We start from the raw sequence: 19,206 nt of genomic DNA on the forward strand, positions 1-19,206 counted from the left end.
ACTAAACGCATATATTAAAAAGGAAGAAAGAGCCAAAATCAAAGAACTAATGGATCAACTGAAGAAGCTAGAAAATGAACAGCAAACCAATCCTAAACCAAGTACAAGAAAAGAAATAACAAGGATTAAAGCAGAAATAAATGACATAGAGAACAAAAAAACAATAGAAAGGATAAATATCACCAAAAGTTGGTTCTTTGAGAAGATCAACAAGATTGACAAGCCCCTAGCTAGACTGACAAAATAAAAAGAGAGAAGACCCATATAAACAAAATAATGAATGAAAAAGGTGACATAACTGCAGATCCTGAAGAAATTAAAAAAATTATAAGAGGATATTATGAACAACTGTATGGCAACAAACTGGATAATGTAGAAGAAATGGACAATTTCCTGGAAACATATGAACAACCTAGACTGACCAGAGAAGAAATAGAAGACCTCAACCAACCCATCACAAGCAAAGAGATCCAATCAGTCATCAAAAATCTTCCCACAAATAAATGCCCAGGGCCAGATGGCTTCACAGGGGAATTCTACCAAACTTTCCAGAAAGAACTGACACCAATCTTACTCAAACTCTTTCAAAACATTGAAAAAAATGGAACACTACCTAACTCATTTTATGAAGCTAACATCAATCGAATACCAAAACCAGGCAAAGATGCTACAAAAAAGGAAAACTACCGGCCAATCTCCCTAATGAATATAGATGCAAAAATCCTCAACAAAATACTTGCAAATCGAATCCAAAGACACATTAAAAAAATCATACACCATGACCAAGTGGGGTTCATTCCAGGCATGCAAGGATGGTTCAACATAAGAAAAACAATCAATGTATTACAACACATTAAAAACTCGAAAGGGAAAAATCAATTGATCATCTCAATAGATGCTGAAAAAGCATTTGACAAAATCCAACATCCCTTTTTTTTTTTTTTTTTTTTTTTTTACTTCAATTGCTCTCCAACATCCCTTTTTGATAAAAACACTTCAAAAGGTAGGAATTGAAGGAAACTTCCTCAACATGATAAAGAGCATATATGAAAAACCCACAGCCAGCATAGTACTCAATGGTGAGAGACTGAAAGCCTTCCCTCTAAGATCAGGAACAAGACAAGGATGCCCGCTGTCACCACTGTTATTCAACATTGTGCTGGAAGTGCTAGCCAGGGCAATCCGGCAAGACAAAGAAATAAAAGGTATCCAAATTGGAAAAGAAGAAGTAAAACTGTCATTGTTTGCAGATGATATGATCTTATATCTAGAAAACCCTGAGAAATCAACGATACACCTACTAGAGCTAATAAACAAATTTAGCAAAGTAGCGGGATACAAGATTAATGCACATAAGTCAGTAATGTTTCTATATGCTAGAAATGAACAAACTGAAGAGACACTCAAGAAAAAGATACCATTTTCAATAGCAACTAAAAAAATCAAGTACCTAGGAATCAACTTAACCAAAGATGTAAAAGACCTATACAAAGAAAACTACATAACTCTACTAAAAGAAATAGAAGGGGACCTTAAAAGATGGAAAAATATTCCATGTTCATGGATAGGAAGGCTAAATGTCATTAAGATGTCAATTCTACCCAAACTCATCTACAGATTCAATGCAATCCCAATCAAAATTCCAACAACCTACTTTGCAGACTTGGAAAAGCTAGTTATCAAATTTATTTGGAAAGGGAAGATGCCTCGAATTGCTAAAGACACTTTAAAAAAGAAAAACGAAGTGGGAGGACTTACACTCCCTGACTTTGAAGCTTATTATAAAGCCACAGTTGCCAAAACAGCATGGTACTGGCACAAAGATAGACATATAGATCAATGGAATCGAATTGAGAATTCAGAGATAGACCCTCAGATCTATGGCCGACTGATCTTTGATAAGGCCCCCAAAGTCACCGAACTGAGCCATAATGGTCTTTTCAACAAATGGGGCTGGGAGAGTTGGATATCCATATCCAAAAGAATGAAAGAGGACCCCTACCTCACCCCCTACACAAAAATTAACTCAAAATGGACCAAAGATCTCAATATAAAAGAAAGTACCATTAAACTCCTAGAAGATAATGTAGGAAAACATCTTCAAGACCTTGTATTAGGAGGCCACTTCCTAGACTTTACACCCAAAGCACAAGCAACAAAAGAGAAAATAGATAAATGGGAACTCCTCAAGCTTAGAAGTTTCTGCACCTCAAAGGAATTTCTCAAAAAGGTAAAGAGGCAGCCAACTCAATGGGAAAAAATTTTTGGAAACCATGTATCTGACAAAAGACTGATATCTTGCATATACAAAGAAATCCTACAACTCAATGACAATAGTACAGACAGCCCAATTATAAAATGGGCAAAAGATATGAAAAGACAGTTCTCTGAAGAGGAAATACAAATGGCCAAGAAACACATGAAAAAATGTTCAGCTTCACTAGCTATTAGAGAGATGCAAATTAAGACCACAATGAGATACCATCTAACACCGGTTAGAATGGCTGCCATTAAACAAACAGGAAACTACAAATGCTGGAGGGGATGTGGAGAAATTGGAAGTCTTATTCATTGTTGGTGGGACTGTATAATGGTTCAGCCACTCTGGAAGTCAGTCTGGCAGTTCCTTAGAAAACTAGATATAGAGCTACCATTCGATCCAGCGATTGCACTTCTCGGTATATACCCGGAAGATCGGAAAGCAGTGACACGAACAGATATCTGCACGCCAATGTTCATAGCAGCATTATTCACAATTGCCAAGAGATGGAAACAACCCAAATGTCCATCAACAGATGAGTGGATAAATAAAATGTGGTATATACACACGATGGAATACTACGCGGCAGTAAGAAGGAACGATCTGGTGAAACATATGACAACATGGATGAACCTTGAAGACATAATGCTGAGCGAAATAAGCCAGGCACAAAAAGAGAAATATTATATGCTACCACTAATGTGAACTTTGAAAAATGTAAAACAAATGGTTTATAATGTAGAATGTAGGGGAACTAGCAGTAGAGAGCAATTAAGGAAGGGGGAACAATAATCCAAGAAGAACAGATAAGCTATTTAACGTTCTGGGGATGCCCAGAAATGACTATGGTCTGTTAATTTCTGATGGATGTAGTAGGAACAAGTTCACTGAAATGTTGCTATAGTATGTAACTTTCTTGGGGTAAAGTAGGAACATGTTGGAAGTTAAGCAGTTATCTTAGGTTAGCTGTCTTTTTCTTACTCCCTTGCTATGGTCTCTTTGAAATGTTCTTTTATTGTATGTTTGTTTTCTTTTTAACTTTTTTTTTCATACAGTTGATTTGAAAAAAGAAGGGAAAGTTAAAAAAAAAAAAAAGAAAGAAAAAAGACAAACAAGGAAAAAAAAAAAAAAAAAAAAAAAAAAACGATGTAGTGCCCCCTTGAGGAGCCTGTGGAGAATGCAGGGGTATTCGCCTACCCCACCTCCATGGTTGCTAACATGACCACAGACATAGGGGACTGGTGGTTTGATGGGTTGAGCCCTCTACCATAAGTTTTACCCTTGGGAAGACGGTTGCTGCAAAGGAGAGGCTAGGCCTCCCTGTATTTGTGCCTAAGAGTCTCCTCCTGAATGCCTCTTTGTTGCTCAGATGTGGCCCTCTCTCTCTGGCTAAGCCAACTTGAAAGGTGAAATCACTGCCCTCCCCCCTACGTGGGATCAGACACCCAGGGAAGTGAATCTCCCTGGCAACGTGGAATATGACTCCCGGGGAGGAATGTAGACCCGGCATCGTGGGATGGAGAACATCTTCTTGACCAAAAGGGGGATGTGAAAGGAAATGAAATAAGCTTCAGTGGCAGAGAGATTCCAAAACGAGCCGAGAGATCACTCTGGTGGGCACTCTTACGCACACTTTAGACAACCTTTTTTAGGTTCTAAAGAATTGGGGTAGCTGGTGGTGGATACCTGAAACTATTAAACTACAACCCAGAACCCATGAATCTCGAAGACAGTTGTATAAAAATGTAGCTTATGAGGGGTGACAGTGGGATTGGGAATGCCATAAGGACCAAACTCCACTTTGTCTAGTTTATGGATCGATGTGTAGAAAAGTAGGGGAAGCAAACAAACAGACAAAGGTACCTAGTGTTCTTTTTTACTTCAATTGCTCTTTTTCACTCTAATTATTATTCTTGTTATTTTTGTGTGTGTGCTAATGAAGGTGTCAGGGATTGATTTAGGTGATGAATGTACAACTATGTAATGGTACTGTAAACAATCGAAAGTACAATTTGTTTTGTATGACTGCGTGGTATGTGAATATATCTCAATAAAATGATGATTAAAAAAAAAAAAAAAAGAATAAAACAGAGCTAAAGAAGGCCACACAATAGGTAGCTTGGTATTATATTTTCTTATCAATATCAAAATTAAACAGTATTTTTTGATACTCTCATAAATGAGGAATGTAGCATACTTCTCATGGCTCCCTTGCTTACAACCACTACCACAACCATTTAAATTATGCTTTATAAGACTTCAGATTTAATTCTATGTTAAATTAATTACTACTATCACTGTTTGGACATAACATAATATCCCTTTTAGAGTTCTAAATTTTATTTCAATTTTCCAAAATAAGTTTTCAAGTAAACTTTTTGTTTCCCCAAGCAGAGATGAGTATATAAGCCCTTATATATTGAAGAATATCTTTCTCTTGCTTTTACATGTGGATATATAGAAATTCTCAAAACTCTAGAGATCATGTTCCACTGCCTTTGGTAGTTAATGTTGTTAAAAAGTATGAAAACAATCCAATTTTTCTTCCTTTGCAGATACCAGATCTTTTTTTTTTAATTTTTCCATTTTACAATGTTTTCTTCTGTTTTTGGTTATTGCTTTTATTTCTTATAATTCTTAGATTGTATTTCTCTTGTCTTCTTTATCTATCAAACTCTCATCTTCTCTAATCTTTGTTTTCTCTGCATGCTGAGAAAACTTACCAAGTTTCCAACTACTAAGATTTTCTAGTCTTGCTTCTACTCTTTACTGTCTTCAAGTGGATTTTAATTGTTATACATTTATAGTTTCCCTACAATCTTGTCTTATGTACCATCCTATTATCATCCCTCTTTCTTTTTATCACCCTATTATATTTTTTCATAAAACTTGCCATTGTATCCATTTTTAAGTGTACAATTTAGTGGCATTAATTACATTCACAATATTGTGCCATCATCATTGTTATCTATTTCCAAAACTTTTTTATCACTCCAAACAGAAACTCTGTACCTAATAAGCAATAACCACCCATTCCACCCAGCCTCAGGTAACCTCTGATCTACTTTTTGTCTCTATGAATGTGCTTATTCTAGATATTTCATTTATGTGGAATAATACAATATTTGCCTTTTGTGCCTGGCTTATGTCACTCACATGATGTTTTTAAGGTTCTTTTATGTTGCATGCTGTAGCATGTATCAGAACTTCATTTCTCTTTACAGCTAAGTAATATTCCATTGTATGTATAGACCACGTTTTGTTTAACCATCGTCTGTTGATGCGTCCACATTTTGGCTATTATGAAGAATGCTGATATGAACACTAGTGTGCAAATATTTGTTCAAGTCCCTGCTTTCAATTCTTTTGGGTATACAGGAGTGGGATTTCTGGGTCATATGGTAATTCTATGTTTAATTTTCTGAGGATCTGCCAAACTATTTTCCACAGTATCGACACCATTTTACATTCCCACCAGCAATGCTCAAGGGGTTCCTATTTCTCTGCATGTTTGCCAATAGCTGCTATTTTTCATTTTTTTTAATAATAGCCATCCTAATGGGGTGGGAAGTGGTATCTCATTGTGGTTTTGATTTGCATTTCCCTAATGACTAACGATGTTCATATTATCTTTCACCTCAGTCTGTTTTCTCTGTGTGACTTTCTTAGCAATCATGTGCTCTTGAATTTTAACAGAAGATGTCAAATTTTTCTATACATTTTCTTGTGGTACCTGGATTTTTTTTGAGCTTTTCTATTTCTCTGAGTTATCACAATTATTTATAACTCCTTTTGTTAAACAGCATTTTTTCAAAGCTCCATGCTGACTTTTTCCTGCTTCCGCAGGCTGAAATGAGGTGAGATCTACCAGACCTTGTGTTGTGTGGCTTGGCTTGCTCATGGCCCTGTTCTTGGTCTTCAAGGCTGCTTGCTGGTCAAATGTCCTTCTCCTGCTGAGGTAAGCTGAGTTTTAACTTCTCTGTGGTATGAGGAGTATCTAGAACTTTTCAGTTTTAACCTCTCTACCCTCTACTGTTCATTCCATTGCCTCACACCTCTTTGCTCCATCGATATTCCTTCTTGGGTGTATTTTCAATTTCTCTTTTCTACTGGATCCTCTTAGTCAACAGAAATGTTCAACTGTTCTCCTCCTTAAAAGAAAAAGTTCTCCCAGACTCTGCTACATTTTTAAGATATCACTGTCCCTCCTCCTTCCTTTAACAGCAAATTCTAGGGAAATGTTACCCATTTCTTCACCTGTCATTCACATTGCAAACCCGTTGTGATTTTGTTTCTGCTTCTACCACTTTAACACAACTGCTGTCCCAGAGGTCACTGATGACCTTCCCAAGCCAGTGGCTTTCTCTGAATCCTAGGAATTAGAGGCATCAGAAAATAGGAGTTGTGGCACAGACAATCAATGATTGATTGATTGACTGATTAACTTTTCATTTTGAAATACTTTGAATCTTACAGAACAGTTTCAGAAATAATAAAAACCCCATATAGAGAACTCCAACATACCCCTATCCCCCCAGATATCCAGATCCACCAACATTAACATGTTGCTACATCTGCCATATCATTCTTTCTGTCTGTCTATCTAACCATTTTCTGAACACTTGAGTATTAGGTTATATATATCATGCTCCCTCAACACTTAATGCCATGTACATTTCCTAAGAACAAGGATATTCACTTATGTAATTCCCTTATGAGCATTTATCAAGTGCAAGAAATTTAATATTGATATAAAGCTTACAGTCTATATTCCAATCTTTACATAGGTCCCAAAAATGTTCTTTTGAGCCTTATCTCTTCCCTTTTTAGATCCCAGATCACGTATTGCTTTAATTGGCCTTGTCTCTTTAGTTGTGTTCTCATTTTTTTTTTAATTGTTGGGACATATATACAACACAAACTTTCCCATCTCAACCACTCCCAAGCATACCATTCAGTAGGAGTAACCATATTTACTATGTTGAGGTACCCTCTCCACCTTCCATTACTAAAACTTTCCCATCAACCCAAACAGAAATCCTATACCCATTATACATTAACTCCCCATTCTCCTGCCACCTGCCCCCCAGCAACCTGTACTCTAATTTCTGTTTCTATGAGCTTGCATATTCTTGTTATTTCCTTTGTAGTTACCATGGGGTTTAAATTTAACATTCTAATCTATAACAACCTTGTTTGCTTTGATACCAGCTTAGCTATAATAGTATACACAAACTATACACCTATACCTCTCTGTCCCTACCCCCACCTCTATGTAATTCTTGTCACAGATTACATGTTTATCCATTATGAGTCCCAACCACTGAATTATCATTATATTTTATGCATTTGCCTTTTAGATCCTGCAGGAAGTAAAAAGTAGAGTTACAAATCAAAAATACAATAGTACTGGCATTTATATTTTCCCATGTTGTTACCCTTACTAAAGATTTTTATTTCTTCTTGTGGCTTTGGTCTATTATCTACTGTCCTTTCCTTTCAACCTTCAGGACTCTTTTTAGCATATCTTATAGGGCCAGTCTAGTGGTGACAAACTCCCTCAGTTTTTGTTTATCTGGGAATGTGTTAATTGCGCTCTCACTTGCTGAAAACAGAATTCTTGGTTGGCAATTTTTTGCTTTCAGCACTTTAAATATGCCATCCCACTGCCTTCCTGTCTCCATGGTTTCCAATGGGAAACCAACACTTAATCTTATTGGGGCTCCCTTATATGTGACTCATTGCTCTCTCTTGTGGCTTTCAGAATTCCCTCTTTATCTTTTGGCATTCAACAGTTGACTATATGTTGTGGCATGGGTCTATTTGGGTTTATTTTGTTTGGAATTTGTTGTGCATACTGGATGTATACCTCCATGTCTTTTGTTAAATTTGGGGAATTTTAAGCCATTATTTCTTTGACTGTTCTGCCTTTTTCTCTTTTCCCTCTCCTTCTGGAATTCCCACAATATTGGTACACTTGATGGTGTTTCATAGACGCCCCAGGCTCTGTTCACTTTTCTTCAACCTTTCTTCTTTCTGTTTCTCAGACTGGATGACTTGAATTGTCTTATCTTCAAGTTCACTGATTCTTTCTTCTGCCAGTTCCAATCTGCTACTGAACCCTCTAGGGAATTTTTAACTTCTTTTACTGTGGTCTTCAGTTCTATTTACTTTCTTTTCTTTTTTTTTTTTTTTTTATCATCATTTTATTGAGATATATTCACATACCACGCAGTCATACAAAACAAATCGTACTTTCGATTGTTTACAGTGCCATTACATAGTTGTACATACTTTCTTTTCATAATTCCCATTGCTCTATTATTATTCTCTTTGTTTTCATCTATCATTTTCCTGATTTCCTTTAGTTCTTTGTCCATGTTTTCCTTTAGCTCTCTGAACACATTTAGGACAATTTTTAAAAAAGTCTTTGTCAGGTATGTCCCAGCGTCTGGTCCTCCTCGCTGATGGTTTCTAATGCTTTAAACTTCTCCTTTGCCTGGGCCATCATTTCCTGTTTCTTCATATGTTTTATAACCTTTTGTTGAAACCTGGAAATTACTTTAATGTGTTGTCACTGGGATTTAGACTCTAAGGCATCTTTTCCTTAAGCACATATCCAGCTAGTGTTATGACAGAGCTTTCCTTAAATGCCAGGAGCTAACAAGCAAACAAACAAACAAAGGAAAAAAGAAAACACCCTTTCAAGTCTTTCTTGGAAACCAGTGAAAGTTCTCTCTTTGGGGGCTTATCTATACAGCCAAGTTTAGAGAATAGCTCTATGCTGAAGCATAGTCCTTTCTGCACATGCATGTTTGACCCTGGGAAATTCCCTCATTTACACAGTTTTGAATGTCCTCTCTTCTACAGGGAAAAGTTTCCTCACAGTTATAGTCACTACAATATATGTACCACAGCCAGTAATCCATTGCTTCAAGCAGCACATCTTGACTGCTCTCCCATGGTGTTTGGTGGAGGGCTTGGTGAGCTATCTTCTACATGCAGGGCAAGTTCTTGGACAGAAAGTCCTCAGCCATCACCAGAAAGACTGGGCTAGACACATATGCTTCTAGTATGTGCATGAAGGTTACTCTGTTCCATCCAGAACTGAAGGTTACTCTGTTCCATCCAGAACTGGTACCATGGACCCACACAGGGAACATGCCAGGGCATCACATGATCCTATTGCTTTTAAGTAGCCTTTTCCCTGGTTTGGCACTTGCCCTGTTACTGCAGTGCTTGAAGCACTTGCCCTGTTACTGCAGTGCTTTAACTGTGTTTTGGAGCTTTGAGAAAAATGTTTCTTCAGTTCTTCAAAACTTCTGTGGGGGTTTGGAGACCTGAAGCATCTCAGTCTCCCATCTTCATCAGCGAGGGGCCTAAATCGCCATTTATTTATTTTTAAAAAGTGAATCTTAAGCTCTTTACAAAGAAAAAATCTGATCTTACTTGAAGATATCCTCTTACTGGCCCAGGGCCTAGGTGCTATGGCTACTTCAGTTGTTCTCAATAGGGGGTGATTTTGCCCCTCCATTCCCAACCTCCACAGGGGACACTGGACAATGTCTGGAGACATTTCTAGTTGTCATACTGGGGAGGTGCTACTGGCATCGGAGGGACAGAGGCCAGGGATGTTGCTAAACATCCTACAATGTACAAGATAACCTCCCACAACACAGAATTATCCAGTTCCAAATATCAATAGCTCCACAGTTGAGAAACCCTTTTGCCTCACAGACTGTGACTGAGTTGGGTTGCTTACTTTTCACACATACACAAAAAGCATTGCTGCTACTTCTCATTCGATCTTGAAAAGCATTAGTTCCTTAACATGACCCAGCTTAAGAATCACATAGAAAGCTTCTAACAAAAATATAGGAAAAAATAGATACCTGGGTCCCACCAAAAATTTGTACTTTTAAAAAGTTCTATAAATAATTCTCATTTTGCCTGTTTCCTGACAGGCATTTGGGAACCACCGTACCATTGTTAATGAATCTTCTAGATATTACAAAGCACCTGCCAGAACAGTGAGCCATCTCCTGTTGGACTTTCATCAAAAGCCTAATTGAGAGAAATATTAATGGGAAATCATTTAAGAAACATGTAGTACATCTAATCACTGGATCAGGCTGGGTCAATATAAAATTTAGCTCAGAAAAGATCTATTTTTACTGAATCCTATTTTGTTGTTTTGCTATCCATTTTCATTGAAGAAAAAAATTTTTTAAAATAGTGTTTTCAGACATGTTATTTTATTTTTCATAGGGATGTTATGAAAGAAAGTATATACTACACCTTTCAATAATCTCAACCATATCTCTGTTTCTACATGAATGAATGAAGAGTTGAAAAATTTTTTCTTCTCCCTGAAGAATTGTGTTTTATTTATTCCCGAAGAATAAAAATTATACAACTGACTGTAATTCTCCTTCTTTCCTTTGACTACCTGGTTATTTAGGGACAAATTTACAGATTAATGGGAATATGTGGCATATAAATGTGCTATGTTTTGTATTTTCCTTGATCCTCATTATATTGTTGTTGTTGTAATACTTCACTCTATTACTGTAAGTTGCATCAAATCCATTGTTTAACATGGTGGGAATTAATGAATATTTTCTCTAAAGCTAACTTTTTAGAAGGGAAATAACTAAAAAGCAAAAAATTCATTTGCTACCAGTATCAGCAAGATTATTAGTGTTCTATTTTCATAAACTAAAAGTATTTTTTCAACTTCAATGAAGTTGTATTATAAGGGATAGTTTAAAATGCCTTTTCTACAAAACACCATAGTTTATAAACTTTTAAAATTCAGTAGTCAGCCAAAATCAATATGAAAGAAAACATTCAAGGTAATTACATTCTAATCTGATAATTTATGGCATGCTTCCTTTATTGTTTTGCACTATCATCACTTTTAACTTGAGTTAAAAAATACAATCTCACTTACATTCAACATTTTCTGGAAATTTTCTATGAATATCTTTGTAAGTATCCAATGCTTTTTGGTAGTTACCTGTAAATAAAAAGGACAAAAATATAACACACTAGCAGATTATAGAAATTAATAGGATTCAGAAAACCATTAATTTTAATCCAGTGTACTGACACACTTTATCAGTTTAGTAGAAGGGCTTCATGTTTGTCACCAGCATATATACACATACAATATATATGTATATCATTCTTATAACTTCTGGAAGAAAAATGTACAGATAAAACAATAATTATAAAAAGGGCCATAGCAGAAGTAAATGGATGATGTTGAAACTTAGTTACACTTCTTAAAATAAATATTTATTGGCAAAAAGTTAAGATCCATTCAATTTCCTAAATATTAAAGTAAAAATTTTTCTAGATGACCAATGGACAAATTTAAAAATGAAGTGATTTAGGTAACAGACTAACATTAATTTCAATATCATCCATTTAGATGGAAAAGATGAAAAAAAAATGGTTTCTTATAAGCTTTTGTTTTGAACTACTAAAAATTTGATAGAAAGTGATTTGTTTTATAATAAATTAGTTTCACATAGCAGCAAAGAATAGGAAAAAACAATTTCTAGGTTAAAGGTCTTTGTTAAAATCTCAGTAAACAAGTTATGAACCTCTTTGGACCTTACTGTAAAATGGGGATGGCTATACTAACACTTCAAAGTTGCTGTGGGAATCAAATGAAATTAAGATATGAAGCATTTTGCATACAGCAGGTTTTCAATAAATGGTAACTTCCTTCTTCTTCTAACCTGCACTTCAATAACTCAAGCAGGTTAATGTCTTTAAAGCATTCAGAATATTTCATATATATGTATACTTTACATGTAACTGATGTTGAAAGGAACACAGGCAATTCAGAACTCACAGTGATATAAATAAAATGTATATAGTATTGTCATGTGGTACATCCAACAGGAAATACAGTAAAGTTAAAGATCAATCCCTTAATAATTTGAGGACTATGCCAAGAATATATGAAAATACTTCTGATGCCATTTTGAAGAAGTTCACAGACATAAAGAAAGAGACCTCCTACAAAACCTCTGGAGAACACACTCAATTTTTCATAATTTGCACTTCCTTTGTACTGAAGAATTTTTTATCCTGGTTTTTTTTTTTTTTAATGCTGGGTTATTTTTATGATCTGCAAGGGGATTACAAATTTGTTAATGTTTGTCTCCCAGCTTAATCTCTGATATTTTATCCTATCATTCACTTCACAGATAGTCCAAAACAATTAGCACCTGTATACTTCATGATGTGTCATCAGTACAGTATGTAATAAAAGCAGTTATAGAGCAAACCAACCAAGGTACCTAGTAATATTTGGTTCTGGACTTTTCCTTAGGATTGACAGTGGAGGCTTCAGATGTCTAGTACGTTTGGCAGAGCATACAAGGGCATTTTTTAATTAGGAGAGTAGAAAATAGAAACAAAAATTACTTTATACAGAATTCCTATTTTTCTATGGCTAACTTGTGAAAATGATTACATGTTAACTTTCAGAAATATGTTTTTAACAGTGGTATCGAAAACATGATTAATATCCACTTTGGAATCATAACTGTTTCTGTACATAGTGATTATTATGTTTTCCATATAATGCTTTAAATATGTGTAATCAAAAGCTACCAAAAGAAATTACAGTTGGAAACATTTTTATGCATTACTTAAAAAAGGAAAGCAGCTAAATATATTAAAAATGAATAAAATTAAAGCATTTACCACTTCTTCTAAAACAACTAGCTACCATCAGCTGCCATTTCACTTGTGTAGGCCTATAAAAGAAATAAATTACATGGCATTAGAGATAAAACAAAATTAATCTGTGATATTCAAAAGGTTTTGTAAAGCACTGTCTTTCAATTATGTTCTGACCATTTCCCTTCATTATCACCAGTCATAATTATATTAGAACATTAAAACTGAGGATGCTTCAAAATTTACCTAACTCATGCTTTAGATATTCTTTTAAGAACCACTTAACTTGCTTGGTTAAAGACCACTGTATTCTATTTTAACTATTATAATGCCTTTTGTCATAATATTACTTGGGTTTGTCAATTTAATACTCGAGAGGCTATTTCTGACTTTTGTGTCTGAACAATCAGACTTCAACTACAGAGACAGTGACAGAAGAATTTCATACATCCTTTTATTCACATTAAAAACAAATAAAATTCCTTTCTAAAGTAACTACTCATAACCAAGATTTCTAAAGATTACTGTAAAAATATCTAAGGAAAGCAAGATTTGAAGAAATAAAATCCTAGGAACAATTTAATGCTCTTCTCACTTCTTTTCAGAATCTCCTTTCTATTTCCCTGATGGCTTCAAAGCCTTGTTTCCTACTCAGTTTGATGGTAAAACCTACCAGCTTTGGAATCATATCTGGGTTCAAATCACAGCTCTGCTAGGTGCCCCGGGGCAAGTTACTTAACCTCAAATCCACTGCCTACACAGCAACCCACTGTGATCAAAACAAAATACCTACCTAACCATATTACTTCCCTGCTTAAAGCCTGTCATCTCCCTCCACCTACATGATAAATCTAAGATCTGCACCCAGACCACCCATGTTCCAGCCTTTTACTCCCCCTCCAGCTTGTCTCCTACCATTCCCTGCACACCTGGCATTCCCTCTGCTCACACACTCACACTATCTGGGGACTCCTTCCAATCTCTTCACCTCATCTACTCCAGGCTGGATTAGACGGCCTGTTTGACATGCTCCCATAACACGCTTGAATCTCTCTGGCACTCACTGCACTTACAAGACAGCATTATTATTTGTTTATGTTTCTGAATCCTTTACTATCTGGTAAATTCCTTGAGGACAGCAATCACAAATCCTTGTATCCTCAGGACCAGCATGGTGCCTGATATACACTGGATGCTCATTAATCACTTTTCCCTCTCCTTTGCAAATTCAAATAAATACCTTGATAGTTGTCTTCAAGGTTGGGATTCTAAGTTTTACCCTGGCAACCTATTAATTGTGTGAACTTGGGGAAGTGATATAATTCTTTATGTCTCAGTTTTTTCATATGTAAAACTGGGATAATAATACCTACTTCAGAGGGTTATTGTAAGGATTAAATAATATAATGCATGTAAACAATAAACAAAGGAATAATTCAGGATGTGAAATAAATGTATTTTATTAACCTTCAGAATTAAGCTGCCATGTTCCTTCTGTTTCTTCAGAGAGAGTCAAGGGCAGGCAAGTTCATACACGACATGAAAGTTTTGCACAACAGCAAATCAGCAATATTTCTAATAGAGAAAGATACTAATCATGTTTACTATACTATTTTAAACTTAACTAGAGGGTAAGAGATTAAAAAGCATAATTTTTAAATCTTTATGTAATTATAAAACTAAAAAATTTGACTGTAGTTTGTGTTGAAATTAAATTTCATTCATTATAAAAAACAGTATTAGATAACAATATTACAAATAGTGCAAAAAGCATTCTCACTGGATGATACCATTTTATCCACGCTAAAGGAACTCTTTATTGCTTCAAATTACTAGCTAAAGGAGTTAAAATTGTTTGAAAAACTAATCATTTTCCTTTTCTTAACAATCAAAATTCTACTACAGACATAACAATCATGATAAATCTTAAAGAACATTCTCTAATGCAGCCCAATAATGGAATTACAGTAAATGAACCATTTAAGACTAGGATTTCTTGAAGTTGTGAGACATGACTGGGCCAGTTTGAATGTACTGTGTCCCTCAAAAGCCATTATCTTTGATGTAATCTTCTGTGGGCAGACGTTATCAGTTTTGAGTAGATTTCTTTGAGTGTTTCTTTGGAGATGCGCCCTACCCAGCTGTGGGTGATGACTCTGATTGGCTACTTCCATGGAGGCGTGGCCCCACCCATTTAGGGTGGGCCTTGAACAGTGGAGCCATATAAATGAGCTGAGGGGCAGAGGGAACTCAGTGCAGCTGTGAGTGATGTTTTGAAGAGGAGCCAAGAGGGACACTTTGAAGAAAGCACAGGAGCTGAAGATGAGAGACAGTTTGAAGATGGCTGTTGAAAGCACTCTTGCTCTGGAGAAGCTGAGAGAAGACAAACACGCCAGGTGCAACTAAGAGTGACATTTTTGAGGAACTGCAGCCTAGAGAGGAACGTCCTGGAAGAAAGCCATTTTGAAACCAGAACTTGGAGCTGACGCCAGCTACGTGCCTTCCCAGCTAACAGAGGTTTTCCAGACACCATTGGCCATCCTCCAGTGAAGGTACCCCATTGCTGATGTGTTACCTCGGACACTTTATGGCCTTAAGACCATAACTGTGTAACCAAATAAACCCCCTTTTATAAAAGCCAATCCATCTCTGGTGTTTTGCATTCCAGCAGCATTAGCAAACTAGAACAATGACTTAGGGATAAAGAACACAGAAAACAGTAGTGCAAGCGTAAACCAATTAAACAATTACTAAAAACCATAAAAATCTAAGTGCTGTAGCAAGGTGAGGAGTCTCTATAACAAAGAAATATCATGATAGGACATTTAACTTAATTTGACTCTATGCCAGCCACCGTGGAATAGGCAAAGAACTATGTGACACAAGACCCTCCCCTCCCCTGCTTTTGTGCAAACCTTCATGTCCTGTATTAACTTGCCTGCCCTAGGCTCTCTCTGATTATCACAAGAAACAGTAGGAACATGGCAGCTTAATTCTGAAGATTAATAAAATACAGTTATTTCACATCCTAAATTATTCCTTTGTTACATTTATTACATATGGAAGCTTATTAACTGTTAAAATCGATAAAATCTTTTAATGATCATGCAAATCATGTCAGTGTACCATCATCAAATATACACAAAGAGCATATATTTTTATTGTAGAGGCAACTTACATAAAAAATAAATATTTAGCAAATAAAAAAACCCAAAAAAGTGGTACTTAAGATGTATGGTCAGGAGGAGGAGTGATTAATGCATATTAAATGTCTCTGTCACTGAGACAGGAAGAGATAAGAACATATGCAAGCAAGTAAATTTAGAGGAAGGTAGGGAGAGAGAAATATTAGGGGAGTTCCTAGAAAAGGCTTCTGTCTATATTCTGGGAAACTGAAGTGGGAAATTGGGAAAGGAGTTGAGACCTGAGGGAAATGAGAGAGGGAGTTAATTAGAAACACTTAAAATCAACGGGCAGTGTTCAAATAACACAAATTTGTATAGCATCAATTCACATGGTCACATTATTTATCTGTTATTCACAGGCTGTTTATAGGAATGGAAATGAATGGCTGGATTGAACAAGAGCTCAAATCTTTTGGGATGGATGTATTAGCAAAGCAAGAGAGACAAAGGAACTGAGCATGTTAGCAAGAAAGGGAACAGACCTGAACAATTAAGCAGTCTCTGAGGAGGGGCTCAGAGAGAAAGTTAGGAGGGGGCTGAGACTGCAAGAGAAGGAAGGGTCAAGAGATGCAGGCCTCAATGTCACCAGAGAAAGGCACACAGGAAAATAGGGAGTAAGACAGCTGAAAGAGAGGAGGTTATGTTCAGATACATGAATATGTAACATAAGATTGTACTGGAATTAGAGAGGGCAAGACTTGTGAGGCTAGAATACTGATGGGATGGAGAAAAGACTGAGCTAGACTAGGCAAGTCTGTATATGGCAAAAGATAGGAGTCAGCAATGGACCAGCTGATGGACCAAGCCTCAAAGGAGAAAGGGTTTACATGAACTGACAGTTAAAGTTAGGGCTAGTATTAAGTCTAAGAAAAAAGTTATGGTATATTACCTACACAGCTTTGAGTTTAAAGATATAATTAAACTAAAACTATTCCCATCCTTGGTAATTGGTTTTATAATTCTCAAAACATTTATGTGAAACAAGTGTCATACATTTTTTAATTGCCTAATACAAATTCCTTGCAGAAATGACTTATCATTAAGCATTCCTTTACAGTTCAAATGATTCTAAGTCACATTTGAGCTTAAAATTCAATCTGGCCAAATATGAAGAACATGATGTATTCAAATTATTTTGTAATCAAACACATACCAAATATTCTGATATGAACTTAAAAACATTTGAGAATTTTAATTTTTAATATACAATGTATATCAATTGTCAGTCGAATCCAACTTTTTTCTAACAGGACTCTTTCAGAAATGAAACTCTGTCTTAGGACTGAGATAGTCTTATTTTTTGATTGGGAAAGAAGTAATACTTTTTGCTGAATCATAACAAAAATACATACTTTGTGTGTGTGTGTGTGTATGTCTATCTTATTTTTCTCTTTGGAGCAATGAAAACTGAGAGTGATAATTGCACAAATAGCATAATAAAATCTGCAAATTAAAAATAAACAAAGAAACAAGTGCTGGAGAAGAGGTGGAGAGATAGGTATATCTATTTAATGTTGGTAGGGAAGGAGAATGGTGCAGTCCTTCTGGAGGGTAGTGTGATGCATCCACAGGGGACTAAACATAGGGTTGCCACATGATCAAGCAACCCTGTTACTAGGAATATACTCGGAAGAACTGAAAGCAGGGTCACGAACAGATATGTGCACACTGATGGTTACGGCAACATTATTCACAACTGCCAATGGATGGAGGTGGCCAAAAGGTCCATCAACTGATAAGTGAAAGGGCAAACTGTGGTGTATAAATCTGATGGAATACTGTGCAGCTACAGAAAGGAATGAAGTTCTGAAGCTCGCAACAAGGTGAATGAACCTGAGGACATTACGTTAATCAAAATAAGCCAGAAACAAAAGTACAAATATTGTATGGTCTTATTTAGAAAATGCTTAAAAGAAAATTAAGGCCTAGACTGTAAGCTCTTACAGCAATCACATTTATTTCCGAGTTTTAACTGTTACTTCTAAATTCTGAGATGCTGTGCTCTTTGTGTATAACCTGGTAGTTAACTGAAACTTTGGGTACCAGTGTGTCACCTGAGACTCAGAATTGGAGTTATACAGCTCTGAAAGTCAGCATTATTCCATTTGGCAACTGTTAAAGAAGCTGTAAAGGAGATCAGACTTTAATTATATATATGAATGAAGCTGATCTGGTCGGAAATAAGATAACTCAGAATACAAGGTAGAAGATGGTATTGTCTGTATTTTAAAACTTCAACTTCTGTGTGAGACCAAAGGAAGAGATGTTTATTTTGTCCAAAATTTAAATTTTCTGTAGTATGATATCTAACTTAATCCATCTGGCCAGTTTATTTAAACAACCTAATTACATGGAGGGAATGAGATCTTGTTATTCTGTATTGCTTAATGTAATACCCTGACACATTCCAGAGTATTCTGTGTGGAAAATAAAAAAAATATTTGCAAAGTCCTTTGAGGGACTGGAAAATAAATATGGGACTATTAAACTTCCCCACCTGGGAAATTCCTGATATTCTCTCAAGCACAAGGGACTCCCAATTTAATAAACCAAGCCCTCGATCTTGAGGCTTACCCATATGAAACTGATTTCTGTAATGGTGAAGCTAAGTCTACTTATAATTGTGCCTAATAATCACCCCCAGAGAACCTCTTTTCCTGCTCAGATGTGGCCCCTCTCTCTAAGCCAAACTCTGCAACTAAACTCATTACCCTCCCCACTATGTGGGGCATGACTCCTAGGGATTTAAGTCTCCCTAGCAACATGGACATGACTTCCAGGGATAAGCCTGGCCCTGACATTGTGGGATTGACAATGCCTTCTTCACCAAAAGGGGGAAAAGAAATGAAAGAAAATAAGATTTCAGTGGCTAAGAGACTTCAAATAGAGACAAGAGGTCATTCTGGAGGCTACTCTTACAGAAGCTTCACCCAGATATTGCAAATCACCACAGTATGCCAAGCTCCAACCAACAGTATTCCTGAAAACACTAAAGAATACCTAGGGCTCTACCTAAGACTCTATAAAAGTTTTACTTATTACGTTTATTTTTTCAGAAAC

The 19,206-nt window shown here is 36.0% G+C and overlaps 1 protein-coding gene and 1 long non-coding RNA gene across 8 annotated transcripts in view; one reads left to right on the plus strand and one right to left on the minus strand.

The window, feature by feature from the left end:
• The window catches only part of IFT88 (intraflagellar transport 88), a 165,700-nt gene that overhangs the window by 53,930 nt on the left and 92,564 nt on the right, over positions 1-19,206 (minus strand). For all 7 annotated transcript variants that reach the window (XR_005211244.1, XR_005211243.1, XM_037800627.1 and 4 more), the window contains 2 exons: positions 12,986-13,038; positions 11,214-11,279 (listed from right to left, as the gene is read on the minus strand). Coding sequence is in view for 5 of the 7 variants with exons in the window: in XM_037800627.1 (XP_037656555.1) it covers positions 11,214-11,279; positions 12,986-13,038 (119 nt within the window). In the remaining 2 variants the exon portion in view is untranslated. The remainder of the gene's footprint in view (positions 1-11,213; positions 11,280-12,985; positions 13,039-19,206) is intronic.
• On the plus strand, positions 5,979-10,673 carry LOC119507465. The gene is made up of 3 exons (XR_005211247.1): positions 5,979-5,989; positions 6,107-6,218; positions 10,529-10,673. It is a non-coding gene; the product is annotated as an uncharacterized LOC119507465 (long non-coding RNA).

This window comes from Choloepus didactylus, chromosome 12 (assembly GCF_015220235.1).
Source record: "Choloepus didactylus isolate mChoDid1 chromosome 12, mChoDid1.pri, whole genome shotgun sequence".
In the NCBI taxonomy this organism is placed as follows: Eukaryota; Metazoa; Chordata; class Mammalia; order Pilosa; family Megalonychidae; genus Choloepus; species Choloepus didactylus.